Source organism: Elephantulus edwardii, unplaced genomic scaffold (genome assembly GCF_000299155.1).
Source record: "Elephantulus edwardii isolate Elephantulus edwardi_28Jun2011 unplaced genomic scaffold, EleEdw1.0 scaffold00106, whole genome shotgun sequence".
Taxonomy (NCBI): domain Eukaryota; kingdom Metazoa; phylum Chordata; class Mammalia; order Macroscelidea; family Macroscelididae; genus Elephantulus; species Elephantulus edwardii.
The window spans coordinates 10,772,387-10,792,194 of NW_006399856.1; the positions used below are offsets into that span (position 1 = coordinate 10,772,387).

Sequence of the window (19,808 nt, forward strand, 5' to 3'; positions counted from 1 at the left end):
CAGACCAAATCCACCTTGCGGCAGTGTAGTGATTTCACTGTACCAGTCTTGAGGAGGGCCAGTGGCCAACATCCATCCTGGGTGAGGGAATCCAGGCTGTGGAAGCCTCATGGAGCTGCAGCAGCTGTTCAGCATGGCATGGGCTCTGGGAGGGCGGGGGAGCCACGAGACTCACCCATTTCTCCTTGGGAATCCTTGAATTCCTGTTGTTGAGCTTCAATCTTCACTGAGGGCCAGTCATCAACTGTTTAAGTGTTTAATTATCAATAAGCCGAAGTCTGTGGAAGGCCATAATGGCCCTGCTTTAAGTGGTTCACTGCTCCCGCAGCTCACCACACTGTCTCTGCCTCTGCCGCCATCTTGGATCTCTAAAAAAATTTTTAAACTAGCAAATTTGTTTTCATCCCAACAATGTTTAATGTCAAAATTATAACTACAAAATAAGGTTGCTTTCCCCTCTGCTGTCTGCCCTCCTCTCTCTCGATTCTGTCCCTTTGCTTGTTAGTCCCTGGGGGCTCTTTCTCTGGTCCTCCTGCTGGAAAACTTTTCTAACCCTGTTTAGCCCCTCTCTTCCCATGTCCATCCCTGAGATGCATCTGAGGAACAGTGATGGGGAGAGCAGAGAGGAGGACGAAGTGGGGATTTCGTCACAGTGTCTCTGACCTGTGCGGAACGGAGCCCTCTCTTAAGGCTCCATTGAGTGCCCCTTACTGCTGCTTCTGATGATAACATGTGGTTGCTCAGACCCACAGGCATATTGTTGTTAGGTACCCTGGAGTGGAGTCGGTGCTGACACATAGAGACCTGTGTGTACCAGAACAATACCACCTGGTCCTGCACCGTCCTCCAAGTCAGTACTGCTGTCCTTGACCCCACTGTTCAATCACTGCGTCAGTCCATTGTTTAAGGTCCTCTTTTTCTCTCATCTTTTACCAAGCATGATGGCCTTCTCCAGGGATTGGCCTCTTCTGGAAAAGTGCCCAAAGTCTTTGACACAAAACAGATCTGGCTTGGAAGATACATAGCCAGCATGCTCTGTGGACGGAGGGGTGGTGAGACTGTCTCAGCTGCCATCTGCTCTTGCTGGGTACCATTGTGTCAACCTCATAGCAATCCTGTAAACAGATCTGAACCTTAACCCTGCCCTGTGCCATCGTCACCTCGCATACACTCAAGTCCATTGTCACAGTCCTGCATCAGTCCATCTTGTTGATCTTTGTTTCTGTGACCCTTCATCTTCAGTGGCAGGAGAGGGTGAGAAAAAGAAAATGTTGCCTTTCTTGTTCTTTTTCTAGATAGAAGCAAAGAAGTTCTGGGTTTGGGGCAGTAGTAGAGTTCAGGCTGGGCACATAGCAGAGGGGGAAATACAGTAAACTTCCTGCTGCTTTGTCCAGTGAGAACTGGAACTTGACAAGGCTGCTTGGTTTTTTCCTGGGTCTTGGAAGTTTTCCACCTTTGACAGGAGCCATCTTACCACTTTTCAATCTTGCTTTTAGTGGAAAATATTTTGTGTTTTCTTCCTCTGATTGGTCTCCAGCATTCAGAGTCTGGCTTTCACAAGTTTTATTGTCTTAACTTTTCAGAGTTAGCTGTTTTCTAGCTGCATTTAGTCATGAAGCTAGACTGACTTTGTCAGTCAGGATCTAATAAGTTACAGTAGTTCTGGTCCTTGGGAAGCCTATGAAAATATTGTACAAAATGAGACTGTATGTATTGAAGTTGAATGATTGTCAAGATACATTGCTAACTAACAAAATGCAAGAACGTTTGTGGAAAATATAAATACGTGATTAGGAATCCCTGAGTGGTACCAACTGCACACATCCTTGACCAAAAGATTTACGGTTCTGTAGTTCACTCAGAGACCCTGTGGGAGCAAGGCCTCGAAGCCTCTGAAAATTGTATGCAGCATGGAGCACAGCACTACTGTGACACGCATGAGGTCACCATCATGATTCAGTCATGTGGGTAATGTGCACATACATGTGTTTTATGTGTGTGTGTATGTATATGTAGAGCAACAACAGCAACTCATTTCTGTCAATTTGAAACCAACTCCATCCAGCAGGTTTTCAGAGGCTTTAAATCGCAGAGGAGGAAATTTCCTGTCTTTCTTCCAAGGAGCAGCTGGTGGATTCAAACTACCAGCCTTTAGTTTGGAAGCACAACTCCATACCCACTAGGCCACAAAGTGAGCGAGCAAGCTCTCTGGCTTGTGCGCTCGTTCTTCTTTGTGTACACATAAACACACACACGCACACGTGTGTGCATACACTTTGATGTGCCTGAGGTAGTTCTAGGGCTATGTTGGAAGTTGGTAGCAGTGTTTATGTCTGAAAAGAAGAATTGGGAGGCTGAGAGAGTGGGAAGGCAGGGAGCTGGTTAACAGATTTAATACCATAGTTCTGCATCATCAGTTGTTGTACACAACACTTAGCTACAGGTACTTAGTAAGCCTGGCAGCACATAAGAAATTAACCACAAAGGTAATAATAGGAGAAGCAGGTATTTCAAGTGATAGAACTTGAACCTTGAGTGTTGACATAGCCCTTTCTCAGAGTAAATGTCATTATAGCCATTTGTTTTGGGCTTCCTCCGTGAGGACACAGGGAGACATCAGAGCAGCTCAGCTGTTCACTTGTAGTCTTTTGTTCTTTAAATTTCTTGTGTGTAAGTTAACGGTGAACTTAAGAAATTTAGTGGAAGGCTAATATTTGAGTTCTAACTAGGCTTTTAGTCTGGACCAGCTCACATCTTAAAAATTACATGTCTGTGGGTGTCTGTGTTTGTGTGTGTGTGATGTGTATTTAAGGTGTACTTTTATACAACTCCCCATCCCTTTCATGCTATGAAAGACTTGTGTTTTTCCCGCAGGCTGATTCACCTAAACAAGATTGATCCCCACGCACCAAGTGAGATGCTGTATGGAAAGATGGGCTACATCTATGCACTTCTTTTTGTGAATAAGCACTTTGGAGAGGAGAAGATTCCTCAGAGCTATATCCAACAGGTACCGTGCTTTTCTGTCACTTCTGGGACCTTTTTAGCATCACACTTGTTTTGTACTTGCATTTGTCTTTTGATTTCCCAGTGAGCACATTTCAAGTAGTGGCAAAGTGTGTTTTGCCTCAAAAAAGTCAGGAGTGGTCACAGAGCACCTAACTTCCCCCTGAGCACTTTTGGAAGCACTAGAGAGAGTGAACCTGCTAGATTTGAGAGTTTATAGTCCCATTCAGAAGAAAAATAATACCCATTTTCTCCTCGTAGATGTAGGACCCTTTTTGCTTGGAGGAATTATCCTCTCCCTCGACACATGAACAGCTCAGCAAGATCCACGCCCTCCCGCTTGGAGGCAGAGCACAGTCACATCCACCTCTTTGAGGTCAGAATTGCAGTGCTGTTCTGTGTCTGGAAGACACTAGCTTGTTGAGCGTGTTCCTTTAGCAAAGTGCCCTAGATCTTACTCGGAAAAGTATTATTCTAGTTCTCTCATTACTCGGCTTGGTTTCCTCCCTGTAGATATGTGACACCATTATAACCACTGGAGAAAATCTGTCCAGAAAGAGAAACTTCACAGCAAAGACTCCACTGATGTATGAATGGTACCAGGAGTACTACGTGGGGGCGGCGCACGGCCTGGCGGGCATTTATTACTTCCTCATGCAGGTACGAGGTGTTTCCCGAGTGCGCTGTATTGGGTGAGAAAACAAGTGCTCCAGCCCTTCTATTATTCTGTTGCCCCCTGTTGTCAATCCATCACGCTCCTTGTGATCATCCCAGATAAAAAAGACCATGCTTCCCAACTGATTCAGTGACTGGGGTAATCGGGATGGGTGTATCGGAGATGGTGTGATTGGCACAGGACAGAGCAGAGTTTAGGGCTGTTGTACACAGGGTCACTATGAGTCACAAGCGACTCGACGGCACATAACAATAAGAAGAAACGTAAGACACCATGCTTTGAGTTGACGTTTGATTTACAGATGGCCATACCATCGAGAGGCATCTGCACAGACTAGCGGTGCTTTGACCAGATTTCTGTAGAAAGCACCTCCCATTCCTCTTCTCGCCTCTCACAGAAAATTCCTTGAATTGATGATATTATTCCTCTATAATAAAGCATAACCCATTCAAACAAATTCCAGAAGTTAAAATCAATAGAAAACAAATGAGCATGTGTTACCTTAGGCTGACTTAGAAAGCAAAGCTGAGGGCCTTCAATGGATTTTTGTGGCTTACCTGAAAACTATAGCAGAATTTGCTATGCACAACAGTTCTTAGGCCCTAAAGCTCTTGGGAAACACAGTCAACGTGTGTTAAACTGCAGGACAGGCACAATTTACTGCAACGAGCATTATGTGGGAGAGGAAGTCAGAAGAAAACTCCTGAAAGCATCATTTTAAGCAGCTTACTGAGGTCTCTTTAAGGAGAAATTGGTTCTTCAGATTGATGCTTTGTAGTAAGAGAAAGAGAAAGGAGCCAAAATGGCAGTTTAGTTAGACACGGCATGCGATCCCTCCACGGCCGACTAGGAAGTCAGCGGAACAGATGCATGTGACAGACCTGCACCATCAACATCAAATAGAGAAATAATAGACGCAAACACTGACCAGAAGAAGACTTGAAAGAGCACCCTGACAAGGAGGGACTCAGAGTGGGGGTGCTCTGCCGACCAGCCTGGCTCTGCATGGCCATCTTCAGACCAAGCCAGCAGAGCACAGGAAGGCACCTGTACAGAACTCCCGACAGGAGACAGAAGCTGCGTACGCACCAAGAGGGAAGAAGGGAGGGGAACATAATCAGATGTAAGAAGGGAAAGCCTGGGAACAGAGCCAGGATCCGGAGTCACATACATATTCAATGAGCGACACACCTGAGAAGTTGCTTCCTGCAGGACCAATGGGCAGTCCCCTGCTGCCCAGACTCCAGGCAGCTCCTGCCCCACCCTTGATCCACGCAGGCCCATCCATCCTCTCTGCCGCCAGCTCGACCATCCCCTTGGGAAGCAGCAGAAGCGCACTCCCCAGCCACCCACTCCACCACCCAGTGTACCTGTGCCTCCTCCCTGACCCCCACCTCCCACCTGACACCCCCACACACACACCCCAGAAGTAGCAGCAACCCCATCCAGGCTTGGGGGGCAGTACAACCCTGTTCATCCAGTTAAACACTTGCCTCCTCCCCAGGCCCTGACCCGGGTCCAGGTGTCAGCAACTCATGCCAGCCCACTCGCCACCCATCCTCCAACCCAGCAGACCACAGCAACTGCACCCCAACTGTTGTAGTTGCTGTTAGGTACCGCTGAGGTGAGTACTACTTCAGGCAACACTGTGAACAGCAGATCTGAAAACTCTGCCTTATCCTCTGTCCTCCTCACAATCTCCGACACACTTGAGCCCATTTATTGCAGTCACTGTGTCAGTCCATGTGGTTGAGTGTCTTCCTGTTTCTTTCACTGACCCTCCGCAGTTCCAGGCAATAGACTCTCTTACCAACATAGGCCAGAAAAGTGAGCCGAAGCTTCACCATCCTTTCCTCTAAGGAGCAGCCGGGATGCATTTTTCCAGCACATACTTGTTCTTTTGGCTGTCTGTAGAATGTTCACTATTCTTCTTCACCACCACAACTCAAAGGCATCTGTGCTTCTTCTGTTACCTTTATTTGTTGTCCAGCTTTCAGACACATAAAAGTGATGGAGAAGACCGTGGCCTGAGTCAGACACACCCTAGTCTTCAAACTGGTATCATTGATCCATTGACAGTGGCCATGCCCAATGCATGACTACTTGCTCAAGGGACCAGAAAATACAAAACAAAATCCAAAGCCAGAGGAATTTTAAAAACCCAGAACCACAATTACTGGTCTGAAGGAAACTGGGGAACTCCTAAGATTGTTGTCTTGTGACCAGGTTTGAACTTGAAACTGGAGACCCTCCTGGAGTCCACCTTTCAGTCAAATAATAGGCCTAAAAAATAACAGCCATGAAGAACGTGCTCTCGAGAACCATAGTATATAGTTTAGTATATGACTAAAAAGACATTATGTCCCAAAGCAAAGATAAAAGGCAGGGAGAGATAGGGAAAGCTGACAGATTGAAGTGGGGAACCCAGAGAAGAAATGGCAAGATGACTGATACATTACAGGGGTTGGGAGCAGCGTCAGGGAATAATGACATGTATGAATTACTGATTGCAAAAAGTAATTTGCTATGTGAACTTGTACCTAACAGTAAAATATTTGTTAAAACAGTATGTAAAAGGTGAGTATTTTTCTTCTACGTTGCTAACCAACTGGTTTAGTAACTGACAATAAAAATAAAACTACAGAATCAGTATCAGATGTGCCCATTACCATAAACAGTGACAGTGAAACTATAAGACTCAAAGGTTATTAATGCTTTTGAATGCAGTCACACTGAATGTTAGCCTCACTAAGAGACCGTTACCTTCATCCTGCACATCTTAATTAGAAGTTGTATAGTTACAGTTTTTGACAATATAGACCAAATTTCTTCAGTTTCTCACTACATTTCTTCAGTGCCTCATAACCAACAGCAAACATAAATTCCTTCTTGCTCAGGAAAAGGTTTCATGTCTTTTGAAGGTGAATTGGAGTTGCTCATGACAGGGACGGGGAAGCCTCATTGACCGCTCATTGAGACAGATCTGGAAGCATCTTCACCCTGGCACCTTTTAGGTAGCTCTAATAAGGCGTTCAGCAACTGGAGTATTGATTTTTCCATTTACAAGCTATTATCTATTTGAAATTATTTCATTTTTAGTGTTGAAAGTGCATTCTAGCAGGCACCTATGTGTCAGCACAACACAAAACAGTACTGTGTTTAGGCCCTGTTGTTGAATTCTTATAAGTTTGAGGAGAATCCATATTCCCCTCTAACTTTTAGCCTGAGCTTTTATGGTTTTCTTTGAGGAAAGTTAAATCGATACGCCCCCTAAAGAATTTAGTGCACATTCAGTACATTCAGTGGAAATTGCATTGTCAGTGTCTCTTAGTACCCACCACCTCTGCCTGCCCAGCCCCCACGTCCTTTTGCTGCTGTGCCACCCGCCGCTACTGTGAACGAAACAATCATCGTTGTCTTAGGCTTGTCTCCAGCTTTGTTGCCTTCAGAGCTTGCTTTCAGTATTGAAACCCTAGGCAAGAGCCCATTACACTCAATTCTCAGACATTACAGCTCAAGGAAATCATTCTATATATGTACATAGATAAAAACAAATGTTGAAAAGAATATAACACATAATAATACATTAGGAGGCTCCAGGAGTTAACGGAGATGAATTTTCATTTGTTCTATTGTTTGCAGCCACCAAATTAAATCATAAAATATGGAACTGAATTAATAAAAATATGGAACTGAAAATAGAGTGAAATCCAAAGGCTCTTTGTGACCCCCCAGTTCCTTTTGTTCATACTTTTTTCCAGCTTAAAGCATTCCTAAGGCCTAAGAAGTCTCTTTGTTCAGTAGAACTAATAACCTTTTCTCATCCTTAGCCCAGCCTTCAAGTGAGCCAAGCAAAGTTGTATGGTTTGGTCAAGCCCAGTGTCGACTACGTCTGCCAGCTTAAATTCCCTTCTGGCAATTACCCTCCGTGTGTGGATGATAACCGAGACATGCTTGTCCATTGGTGCCACGGTGCCCCTGGAGTCATCTACATGCTCGTCCAGGCCTATAAGGTACTGTAAGATTTTCTCATTTCGGAACTAAATTGGAAAGCATAATAAACTGTTAGGGAGCTCTGGTAGCCTACTGGCAGGAAGCGGCACCGCAATCCCAAAGGTTCCTGGCCACCAGCTGCTCTGTGGGAGAAGAGTATGCAGTCTCCTCCCGTGCAGTTAACTCCCTCTGAAAACCTGCCAGAGGGTCAGCTATGGGTCAGTTCCAACTCTATTATACACAACAGTGTTGTCCTTTTAATTCAGTCTTATAAAGTCTATAAACTTTCAAGCCATTTCCAACTCACAGCAACCCTCCATCAGGGTTCTGAGGCTCTAGATGCTAATGGGAGGAGACTACCCCTCTTTCTCCCTCAGAGTGGCTGGGGAGTTCAAACTGCTGACCTTTTGGTTAGTAGAACACCGTGTTACACTGCAACAGTAGAGCTCCTAAAGCCAGAAAGTCCTCCAGGGAGGAATGCACACCTTGGATCAACCAACTACACAAAATCAAAGCAGCAGCATTTGCCCAAGGATATAGTTGAGGAGGCAGGAAGGGGTAGGGAAGCCCAGGGGAGAAGTGAAAAGAGGGCTGTTCCAACATGGACATTGTAATCAGTATCACACAGCATAAAGTACATGAATTGTTGAACTCTGAACTTTAACATCACAGTAAAATGTTCGAAAGAATTTTGTTTTATACACAAATTTATTTAAAGAAGCAATAAATACACTTTGTGTTGGTCATACGTGCACTTTCATAAATTATATGTTCATTTTTACAGTATTTATCCCTTCTATAATTGATGTTATTTCAGAGAATTAGATGATTTTACTGGCTGGTAGAGTAGTTGTTGATGTTGTATACCTCAAGTTAGAACCAAAGTTGTAACATCAGTGACAGGGCCCAATATTTTTAAATATGTCAGAAGCTCCACTGAAGATAGAAATAAAATTTTTAGTGACATACGTACCAAATTTATATATTATGCATCTGTAAGATTTTAAATAGACACTAACATCTAATGGTCTAAATAATGTATCAGTTTTATAAAAACTAAGGAAGTAGTTACTTGCTTGCTGCATAGTCTTAAAGCTGTTAGTTCCAACAAGTGCTATGATGAAAGTAAAATGCACTAGTCTATTTTAAGGATACTTAGTATTAACAATTCAGGATTGAAAAAATACATGCTCAGAAGAATATCTTTCAAGTACACAAGTCTTTGATTAAGATTTAGGAGTCAACAAACAATTGTAAAGGTATATTTCTATTTTTCTGATAAAGTATAGTGTTTTAGAGTCTGTCTACACATAGATACCTGAAAATGTCTTCTCCTGGGTAAAAAGAAACTGTTGGGGAATACATCGTTGTTACCAAAGAAGACAACATATGTTCTTTGGACAGTGACTTAATGACAAGTTGCTAGTTAAATAATGTTATTTCAGCAATAACACTGTTGTATCATTGTTGATTATTATACAGTATTGTTGTATATTGTGGAGTAAGACCCAACTCATAGCTGACCCTCCAGCAGGTTTTCAGAGGCAGTTAATCGCTAGGGAGGAGATTGTCCATCCTCCCAGGGAGCAGCTAGTGGCCTTGAACCACGCACCTTTGGGATTGCAGTGCAGTTTCTTGCCTCTAGGCCACCAGAGCTTCCTGACATGTATATTAACAAATAACAAAATTTAGATTATACAGACATGGCCATGCCCAGTTACTTCTTTTTTTTTTTCTTCCTTTTTTCCCCCCTCAGTTACTTCTAAAAATAAAAATGAAACTCACCCTTCCTTGCCAAGCCGTGTTCCTCCATCCACCCCTTCCTCCGCTCCCCCCTTTCCTCCTTCCCTTTCTGGAAGCAGTGACAGGAGAACTTTGTTTTCCATCCCTTTTACTAAATTACGGTGTCCTTACCTCTTGCAGGTGTTCCGAGACGAGCGGTACCTCACTGACGCATACCAGTGTGCTGATGTGATCTGGCAGTATGGCTTGCTGAAGAAAGGCTACGGGCTGTGCCATGGTGCCGCGGGGAACGCGTACGCCTTCCTGACGCTCTACAATGTCACACACGACATGAAGTACCTGTACCGGGCCTGCAAGGTGGGCTCCCAGGGAGATGCCGTTGCTTTAGATTAACGGTTCCACTTCATCTGCTTTCATAATTTGTGTTTTTAAACAATCCATAGATAAGCCATTATTTAAGGACAATCTTTAAAAGCCATTAAATTGAATTAACTTTTTTTAAAAAAGAAGATAAAATGGAGAACAAAACAAAAAGGAAAGGTGGAGGATCATTTTATTAGGTTTTTCTCTTTGATTAACCTCAGAGATCAATGTCCCAGGTAGCTTATTAAATGTCAAACCATATTTTTGTCTGTATTTTTCTGTTTTTCTCTAACTTGAAGCTAATTTTTACTTTCCACAGTACAGCTGACCCTTGAATAACATGAGTTTGAATGTGGAAGTTGTGGGGTTTCTTTTTCTCTCTGCTAATCATTTCTTCCCACACTGCCCTTTGAAATCTTCTGTTCAGCTTTTTAATATCTTGAATTCTTCCCCGTGCTTTGACTTTTTGAAGCTCTAGTGCAATATTCAGAGTCTCTTCTGATACCCATTTTTGGCCTTTTCTTCCTCCTCTGTCTTTGTAATGACCTTGTGTACTCTTCCTGAATGATATTCTTTATATCCTCCCACACTTCATCTGGTCTTTGCTCAGTCATGTTCAAGGCCTCAAACCTGTTCCTGAGATGGTTTTGAAATTTGGGTGGGATAGACTCAAGGTCTTATTTTGTATCCTGTGGATTTGATTTCATTTTCCTCAGCTTTATCTTGAACATGCTGTATGAGCATTTGGTGATCTGTTCCACAGTCAGCTCCTGGCCTAGTTTTCACAGCTGATACTGAGCTTCTCCAGCGGTTCTTTCCACAGATGTAATCTATCTGATTCCTATGCATACGATCAGGTGAAATCCATGTGTATATCCTGCGTTTGTTTCTTATAAAACTTATTTGCAATGAATAAATTGATTGTGCAAAATTCTATCATTCTATCTCCACCTTCATTTTCTGTCACCAAGTCCATGTTTTCTAACTACTGATCTTTTTTATCAGTTCCCAACTTTTGCATTCCAGTCACCCATTATTTATTAATGCATCTTGATTGTATATTTGCTTGATCTCTGCAAAAATTGGCAGAAATTTTCTGTTGCCTCTTTGACTCTGGTTGTTGGTGCATATATCTGAATGATAGTGGTATTCACTGGACTTTTTTGTATCCATATGAATATTATCCTATCACTTACAATATTGTATTTCAAGACGGATCTAGAAATGTTTTTTTAACTATGAAATAACCCCATTTTTCCTCACTTTTTCATCCCCAGCATAGTAGATCATATGATTGTCTGATTCAAAATGCCCACAACAAACCATGGCTGACCCTAAAAAGAATGGGAATCTCAGAACACTTGATTGTGCTTATGCGAAACCTATACTTGGACCAGGAGACAGTCATCAGAACTGAGCAAGGGAACACTGCATGGTTCAAAATCTGCATACCTTTTCAATCTATATGCAGAATAAATTATCCAGGAGGCTGGGCTCTGTGAGGAGGAATGTGGTGTCAGGATTGGAGAAAGACTCATCAACAACCTGCTTTATGCAGATGATACAACCCTGTTTGCTGAAACTAAGGAGGACCTGAAGTGCTTGTTGTAGGTCAAGGACTGCAGCCTTCAATATGGATTGAGGCTCAATGTCAAGAAGACAAAGTCTCACCGCTGGGCCGATTGGCAGCATCATGTTGGATGGTGAAGAGATTGAGATTGTTCACAGCTTTAGTTTACTTGGCTCCACAATCAACACTCTTGGTACCAGCAGCCAGGAAATTAAAAGAAGTATTGTGTTGGGGAAGTCTGCTGTCAGAGACGTCCCCGAAGTACTGAGGAACCGTGATCCCAATCTGGAGACCAAGGTGCACCTGATACAGGCCACAGTTTTTGCAATCACTTGCTATTCGTCAGAGAGCTGGACAATGACTAAGGATGATAGGAGGATTAATGTCTTTAAGCTGTGGTGCTGGAGAAAAGTGTTGAATATACCATAGACTGCTAGGAGAACAAAGAGGGCTCGCCCTGAGCCCCTCAACTGCATCAGGAGCCAGAGCTGCCCGGTTTCTACTGGACCAGGGCTACTAGGATCCTGATGGGGTTTGTCATGATCTGCTTTCATCCTCATCCAGAACTGGGCGGGCAAGACCCTCCTGGCCAAGTGGTACATGTAGTTTGATGGCAGTGAGAAGCAGAAGCTGATCGAGGAGGTGCACGCCAGGGTCACCTTGAGTGATGCCAAGCACACTAACTTTGTGGAGTTCTGGAACTTCAAGATCATCTACCGACACTGTGCTGGTCTCTACTTCTGCATCTGTGTGGATGTCAGTGACAACAACCTGGCCTATCTGCAGGCCATCCACAACTTTGTGCAGGTCTTAAATGAGAATTTTCACAATGTCTGCAAGCTGGACCTGCTGTTTAGTTTCCACATGGTTTACATGGTGGTGCATGAGATGTTCGTAGTCCGTAAGATCTGGAAGACCAGCCAGACTAAGGTGCTGAAACAGCTGCTGATGCTGCAGTCGCTGGAATGAGGGACACCCCCCTGCCCCCCTGCCACGAGCCCCTCCAGGACCCCAGCTGTCTGGCCTTGGTGCCCACTTCCTCTTGCCACCTCCAGCCGCCCAGGATGAAGGGACTCAGCTGGGTCTGGGACACAGAAGAGGAGGCTTCCCCCTCTCCCTTTTGGGCTATAGTCGGGTGGGGGCCCACCTCCTGCGTGTACTGCGTCATTGTGCTGTTATCATGTGATGCTGTGAGCGTGTGTATGTGGAACCCTCTATAAACCGGTAAACACCCTTCTCCCCCCAGGAAAAAAATTGAAAAAGAGAACCACAGGTTCATCCTGGAGATGGTTAAAAATCAGACTGCTCCTCGGAGGCAAGGATTCTGAAGCTTCGTCTGACATACTTTGCACATACTTTTGCAAGGAGGGACTCTGGAGAGACTCTTGGAGAGAGACATGATGCTTGGAAGGGTGGAGGGACGGCGCAGGAGAGGAATACCCTCAAGGAAATGGATTGACTCAGTGACGGGTAATCGTCGGGATAGGTGTGTCAGACAGTAAGATTGGCACAGGATAGAGCAGGTTTAAAACTGTACGTAGGGTTGCTGTGAGTCAACAGGCAACTCGACGGCACATAAGAAGAAGAATTTCTATGTAGAAATGATTAGCATCACATATTTTAAGCTGATATTTAACAACAACAATTGAGCAGTTCAAACCTAAACTTCTGTTCAGAGGTCGGCCCACACACTGCAAGCCTGTGCTTTCCAAGGAGCTTCTGTAAGTCATGAGCATATTTTTGTTAGAATGAGTGGGAGATCGGTGCCCCTCTGCCTTCTCTGTTTGGGGTCAACTGTAATTCTGAACAAGCTCTGTGAACCTCTGAATGTACCTGGAGGCATTTGCTGCACTTACCTCACTTGTCCTCCTTTCCAGTTTGCTGAATGGTGCTTGGATTATGGCGAACACGGATGCAGAACACCTGACACCCCCTTCTCCCTCTTTGAAGGTATTCTTCACACATTTGTTGATTTGTCTTAGTTAACTACTTCTCCAGTTGATATTTAATGTACTTGAATTTTTTAATTTTATCAGCAAATCAATCTTACAGCCATTTCTTAAGCCGCTTTTTAGTTTCCTGATACAGTAAGTCATTATTGAAATCACTAGTACCTGTACTTCCATGGACCCAAACTCATAATCATTCTGGTGACTGCTGTTTATGGATCCAGGCACCTTTATCACCTCAGCAAAAACAGGCAGGTGTTATTTCTGTAATGTCACAGAGGAAGGGACTAGGGGTCAGAGATAAGTGGCCCTTGATAATGGTAATGGCAGGGCTGTGACTTAAAATGGTCTGGCTCCGCTCTGCCTGCTGTCTGCTGCCTGGACAGAGAAGCTGGGCACCTCCGCAGTGATTGCTCTGTTGTTGAACTGCAGCGGATATACATACAGACAGACTCCTACTTGGTTGAAATCACTGACATTAATAGAATACTGATGGCGCTGAGAGAATGGAGCTGTAGTATTTGGGGTAATGACTTTCGCCTCGTTTCCCTTTCTACAGGAATGGCTGGAACAATCTACTTCCTGGCTGACCTGCTCGTCCCCATGAAAGCCATGTTCCCCGCATTTGAGCTATAAAAGGGGAGAATGCACCCTGCACTTACTTCACTGCATGACCCGCTCTATGAAGTCAGACCTGGACTAAGTGCTTTCACTGAAACAGAGGCCAACTGAGTACTTGATTGAGTTGATTTCTTTTCTGAATTTCCTCTTCATTCGCTTCCTCTTCCTTACCATTTGCTTTTATTTAAAAGTACCCAAGGAAATATTTTAACCGCAGTTGTTTTATTTCTGAGACAGAGTAGGTGATACATCCTGTATTGTGAGGGTGTACAGATGCATATCTATCAGAACCTGGAGGAATTAGTACTCTTACTTCAGCTTCTCAGTATGGCAGTCTGTGACTGGGAGTCATTAAAAGGAACTAAATGTAGCTAAAGCTAAATATGTGAGCCTTCTTGGCTGCTGCCCTCCACCTTGTCTCTTTAATATTTGTTTCCTCCAAGAAGGCGCTTAGATGGCTGCATGACAGCTTTCCTGGAAGTGGTTGGTTGTGAAAGGGAACAAAAATGTAACTATTTTCCTTTCAAGAGGAAAACTGTACATACTGTAGACTGGGCAAGTAACCTAAATTCCATTTCTCGTTTTATGGTGGCTGTTTAGAGGGAAACACGTTGTCCAGCGTGACCCTTTATTTTGAAGGTCAAGAACCCTGCCTTCATAAGGTAGCATTTTTACCAAAGTCTTCAATAAGTGATGGTTATTTTAGAATCTGAGTTGACATTGTTAGCTGAAAATAACAGAGTACAATTTTTTTTCCTCTAAAATAATCTAGTACATTTGAGGAGTATTTATTTAATTTTTTTTTCTTAGTATTAGAGCAGGAGGCAGATTTCTATCTGAATATTTTGTAACCTGGGATTTGAGTCCAGCTGCCCACTGTCTTAATGTCAACTTGTGGTTTACTCACTTTGTAATGATTATGCTTCAGTATTGGCTATTCCCTGAAAGCCATAAGAGATTTTCTTTCTATGAATTTATATATAAATGTCCTTTAGACTAAACAAGTATAGCAATATACTTTTGTTGAAAAAATAATAAGAGGTAAATTCTGAATAGCCAGTAACTTGAACAAGAACACTAAGCTTTTACTAGAAATACTTACTTAGAACATACTACCCAAAAATATGTCTAAACAAATAGATCCTGTATCTTCTTTGCATGTCCTAGGCATAACATTTCATAAGTTTCCAAGGCCTCAGAATCTGGGTTTTGTGTGGTAGATGAAAACCTCTGGTGTACAAAACCATTTGTACAGATGAAATTCTGTACTAATATTAGGTGCATCAGTACCCCCTCCTCCCATCACTCCCTTTCACAGACCTGTTTTATCTCCTCTTATATTTTGACTGATTTGAGAACATTTTGCAGCTTTACAAAAGAAATAGGATTTAAAAATTTCAAATGTGCCTATCCCTAATAGCCCTCTTGATCACAAAAACCCACATACACCAAAACCCCCATGCTATTCTTACTGTATGTGTGCACATTCCTGCAGCTAACAGCTCATTTTTTTTATCACAGTAGCTAATATTATTGAAAGTTGTCTGATCCTTTAAAGTCTCATGCCAGTGGGATCTGAGAGCCAGCCCACTGCAACCTCCCTAGGATTAGCCTTTTCCTTCTGTGATTTGTACAGGTCGGGAACTGCCCTGTGCCTCTTGGATTTCTGAAGGGCTGTTTGTAAGCTGTGTGCTCTCTGTGCCTTCCTTATGAAAGTTTCAGATGAGCCGTGTCAGTGTTCACAGTAATAAGGCAGAACAGTGCTTGGCGTAGCTAGTTTGCCTTTGACGGGATGTCCAGTTTGAGAGAATGAAGCCCCTTGGCTTCCGTTAACTGTCTCACTGTACTCTTTCTGCACTTGGAGCTACCAAGGTCAATAACCAAGAAGAGCCCACAAACACCTTTCTCATAGCCAGAGGACACTTGATCACTGTGTTTTCCAGCCATCTCCACTAATTCAACCCAGGAAAACACTAAGACAGGAACATGCATATTAAAAGTCCTGTTAATATGTAGATTACAGTTTACCTACTGTCATTCACTAATGATTTCATCTATACAGACAATTCAAGTTCCTTGTTTTTAATTAAGTTCATAGAGGCTACTGAGCTAAGACCAATACCCTGATATGGTAGAAATGGAAAGTCATTTTTATAGTAGCTTGCTTAGTTTTAAAAAGAAAACTTTTATTTTGTTTCTGTTTTTTTTAAAATTTTTTTTTTTGTTTTATTATTTTTGTGTGCGTGTACCGTCAAATCAGATCTGACTGGTACAGGAGGAGATTGACCCTCCTTCCCCGGCGGAGCATCTGGTGGATTTGAACCATTCGCCTCTGGGATTGTAGTTGCAGCTCCTTGCCACTAGGCCACCAGAGCTCCCCTTGTTTCTGGTTTTGAATTCTATTTTTCCCCTCAATTTTTTTTTCTTCTTGATTTTAAAAAAAAAAATCTGAACAGTTGCTTCCCAGAAAACTGAGCAGCATCTCTTACTTCCATGTACAAGCTAAGTAATAGGATCTTCAAAGCCTGTTGAGCAAAATTCTTTGATGCTATTATGCATTTCTGTTCCTGTAGTGATGAGAAATTGGAGTCGTTAACTCTTCACTACGTGGAAGTAGGTTATTTGACCATCTCCATGGATCCCATTGGGCTTTACATTCACCTGAGTCGTCAGCCTTTAATCTTTAATTCCATTTGCTCCTGTTTCATCTTTGATGTTAATTCTATTTTTATAGCATAAGGAAACCTTGGTAGGTGAAATTGTAGGTATAAGTGGATGTGAGGTCATTTTCCTTTCTTTCTTACCACTTCTACATAACTGGATTGAGAAGCATGCTCTACTCCTACATTTTTGGATTAATTTGTGTCTCATCTTCCACCAGCTGATTCTGAAATACAAAAGTGAAAAGTGAACATTTGCTCACCTACTCCTTTGGCTCAATAGCTTTTTCTTATTTACTGTGGATCTGATTCCATTTCTACTTCTCCTAAGCAGGTCACAGCACCACCCTATTTCTCTATTTTCAGTATTGTTCACATGTTGGAAAAGCTATTTCTCTCCTGTAGAGAAACAAGTTTGTTTGGAATATTCAGGGAATCCGCCAAGTGTTCAGTTGTTATATATTGGGACGGACTAGGATCATATGTCTTTCTGTGTTCCATAAGGATTTGACTTACTGGTTCTCAATAAAATTTTATGAACACTATGTATTGTCCTGTGCTTTTTGTTTGCTTTCATTTCAGTTTGTAAAAAGTTTTCTTCAGTGGTAAACAATGGCTTGCATATCACTTATTTTTCTCCAAGTATTATTCCTGATTTTTAAAAAATTTCTTGTTGGCTCAAGCAAGATTTGCAGTCTTTTTTTTTTTTTTTGGCAGTCATTTTTGAACATCAAGATTGTTGGGGGGAAATATTTTAAAATCTGGTCATTACAAAATGAAGAAGAATCTGCTCCCCTAGGCAGCACATAGACTAAAATTGGAACAATACAGGGATTAGTCTGGCCCCTGGGTAGGCAAAGACGACTTGCGAATATATTGTTCAGTGTTTAGCAGCTGTGTGGGATACAGTTATATAAAGCAATGTAAAAAGCTAAAAAAAAGAACCAACCCCACAAACATGAAGAATATACCGGGCTTTCTGTAGGACAGTGTATTAACCATCACATACATGAGAGAATATACCCTGTGGTTAATAACTAGAGGCCTAATCCTGGAAGCTGATTTCCCTGCTAACCAATGCTGGAACTTTACATAGAAAAGGGGATTAAATGAGGCATAATTACAAAATGTATATTCTGAGCTGAATGGAGTCCTGAATTGCCTGAGAGGGGTTTGCTCCACCTCTTTTATGACATATCTACTTAGTGTCACTTCGCATAACAAGGACTTGCCAAATGCTAAAATATTTGTTTTCCTCCTAAATGACATTTTTTTCCCTCTAGTGCATGTGATCAAAATGTACTTTGCCCCCCTGCCTTGTCTAGTGTTGAATGACTCGGGACAGTTTTGCTTCTTTGAATGACATGAGGCACTGGCTTCAGATGCAGGGAATCTGTAGATGGTGAGCAGTGTCTTTAGAGCGAGCAGTGAGGCATGGAGAGGACAGATGTCAGGCAGAGGGCTCTGGAGGCTCTCAGCGATGCTGCGAACATTCTCACCCATTGCACAAGGACACACCTGAGTTGAAAGGCTGGCACTGTTGACCAGTTTATCATCCCGTGGCTCATCCTCCTGGACGAAGAATAATGGCAGCACATTAGACTCCAGTTGTAATCTCATCAACAAAACGTGAAGCAATTTGTCTCCTACAATTTACCCACAGTGGTTTGATTCCCCCTTCCCCCTGTAATTTTGTATTAGAAAACACCTGTGCCTCACTCTGCCTTCCTGTATTCTCTGAGAAGAGTAATAATTCTTGCTCCGTTTTCCCATGATAGTTCCCTTGGGGGATTCAGTGTCATTAAAAGTCTCCAGGATGCTCTATCCTTACAAGCATAGGTTAATCTAAGAAAAGCCTGCAAGTCTGTCCCCTGATAATTTGCTTCCTTACTCTGTCTCAGATCCAAAATCGCCCTCTTCCTTCTAAGCTACGAGTCAGTTAACAACGTGAAAGAACAGTGGCCTCTTTACAGCGGAGAACATAATGGCTTCGTTGGTCCCATTATGTAAACTATCCAAGTGCTTTTTCCGAAGCCCTGTGCCCCACGTCCTTGGGGACGTATCTGACAATTTCGTGAGTAATGGGAGAAAGCAGCAAACACAATAAGCCAAGAGGTGAAATAATGAAGATAGAGAAATAGATCTTAGCAGGACCGCTGCTTGTAGTCAGCCAGTTTAATTTGGCATTTCTCCATTATGTTAACTTTTCACCGGCATGCAAATTACAACCACGGTGACATTAAATCTGCCACTAATGTTCTGTCTCTCAAGTAAGTGTTAGAGGAAAAGCATTCGTGAGACACTTAGTCATTATTCAGGGAAAGGCGAGACTTGATAAATCTGTTTATAAAGTACTGTCACTATTACCCAATTTCTCAGATAGAGCTGGTATATTAAGGAAGGCATTAATAACCTGAAGAGTACTGAGGTAGCTCTGTGTGAGAGTTCATGGCAACTATTGATTGTTGTCCCAGGGTTTCACATACACCCCTTGGCTGCGTCATCTGGACTGCTAGAACTGTGGGTTTATGGATATGTAGCAGGCAGACCATGAGCAGTGCTTCCCAACCACTGTCTCCCAAATGTATAAAAAGGGAGTTTACATGCAGAGTGCCTCATTGTAGATTCTGTGGGGCATTTCTAGACATCCCCACTACTAACAAGGGTCCTTAGATAGCACAGACAAGCACTTGTCTCCTAGCTGGCAGGTTAATATCACAGACCCATCAAGTGGGGGGAAAAAAGTATCTCGGAAGGAAGACCTGGTGATCTGCTCTCCAAGGGCCCCACAACCCTGAGAACCCTTTGGAGTAGTAAGAGTCTCCACCTGTGGGATTGTAGCTAGCTGGAATTAACTCAATGGGAACCAACAACAGTTCTTGACAGTTCAGAATCTAGGGATGCAGTCAAGTGGCCAGACAAGGGAATGCATACTGTATTTATGCTAACTCCTAAAAGATTCTCTTATTTGCAAACTCCAGGTAAACTCAGCCCTCTCACTGACTTGGAATTCTTGCCAAATGTACAAATATTCACAATGAGGCAGGGAGTGTATCAGGGTTGCATCTTGACTCCGTATCTTTTCAGTCTCTGTGGATCATCACGTGGGAGGCTGGACTTAATGAGGAGGAATGTATGGCATCAGGGTTGGCGGAAGACTCATCAACAACCTGTGTGACACAGATGGCACACCCTTGCTTGCCAAAACTGAGGAGGACCTGAAGTAT

General features: G+C 42.9%; 1 protein-coding gene and 1 pseudogene across 1 annotated transcript in view; both read left to right on the forward strand.

The window, feature by feature from the left end:
* Positions 1 to 13,936, forward strand: part of LANCL1 (LanC lantibiotic synthetase component C-like 1 (bacterial)) — a 50,872-nt gene extending 36,936 nt beyond the window's left edge. Inside the window, exons 4-9 of the mRNA XM_006891931.1 lie at positions 2,875 to 3,010; positions 3,520 to 3,666; positions 7,513 to 7,695; positions 9,599 to 9,775; positions 13,229 to 13,301; positions 13,860 to 13,936. Coding sequence (XP_006891993.1) covers positions 2,875 to 3,010; positions 3,520 to 3,666; positions 7,513 to 7,695; positions 9,599 to 9,775; positions 13,229 to 13,301; positions 13,860 to 13,936 — 793 coding nt within the window. The remainder of the gene's footprint in view (positions 1 to 2,874; positions 3,011 to 3,519; positions 3,667 to 7,512; positions 7,696 to 9,598; positions 9,776 to 13,228; positions 13,302 to 13,859) is intronic.
* LOC102870017 lies at positions 11,901 to 12,320 on the forward strand (annotated as a pseudogene).
* Positions 13,937 to 19,808: the final 5,872 nt, after the last annotated feature.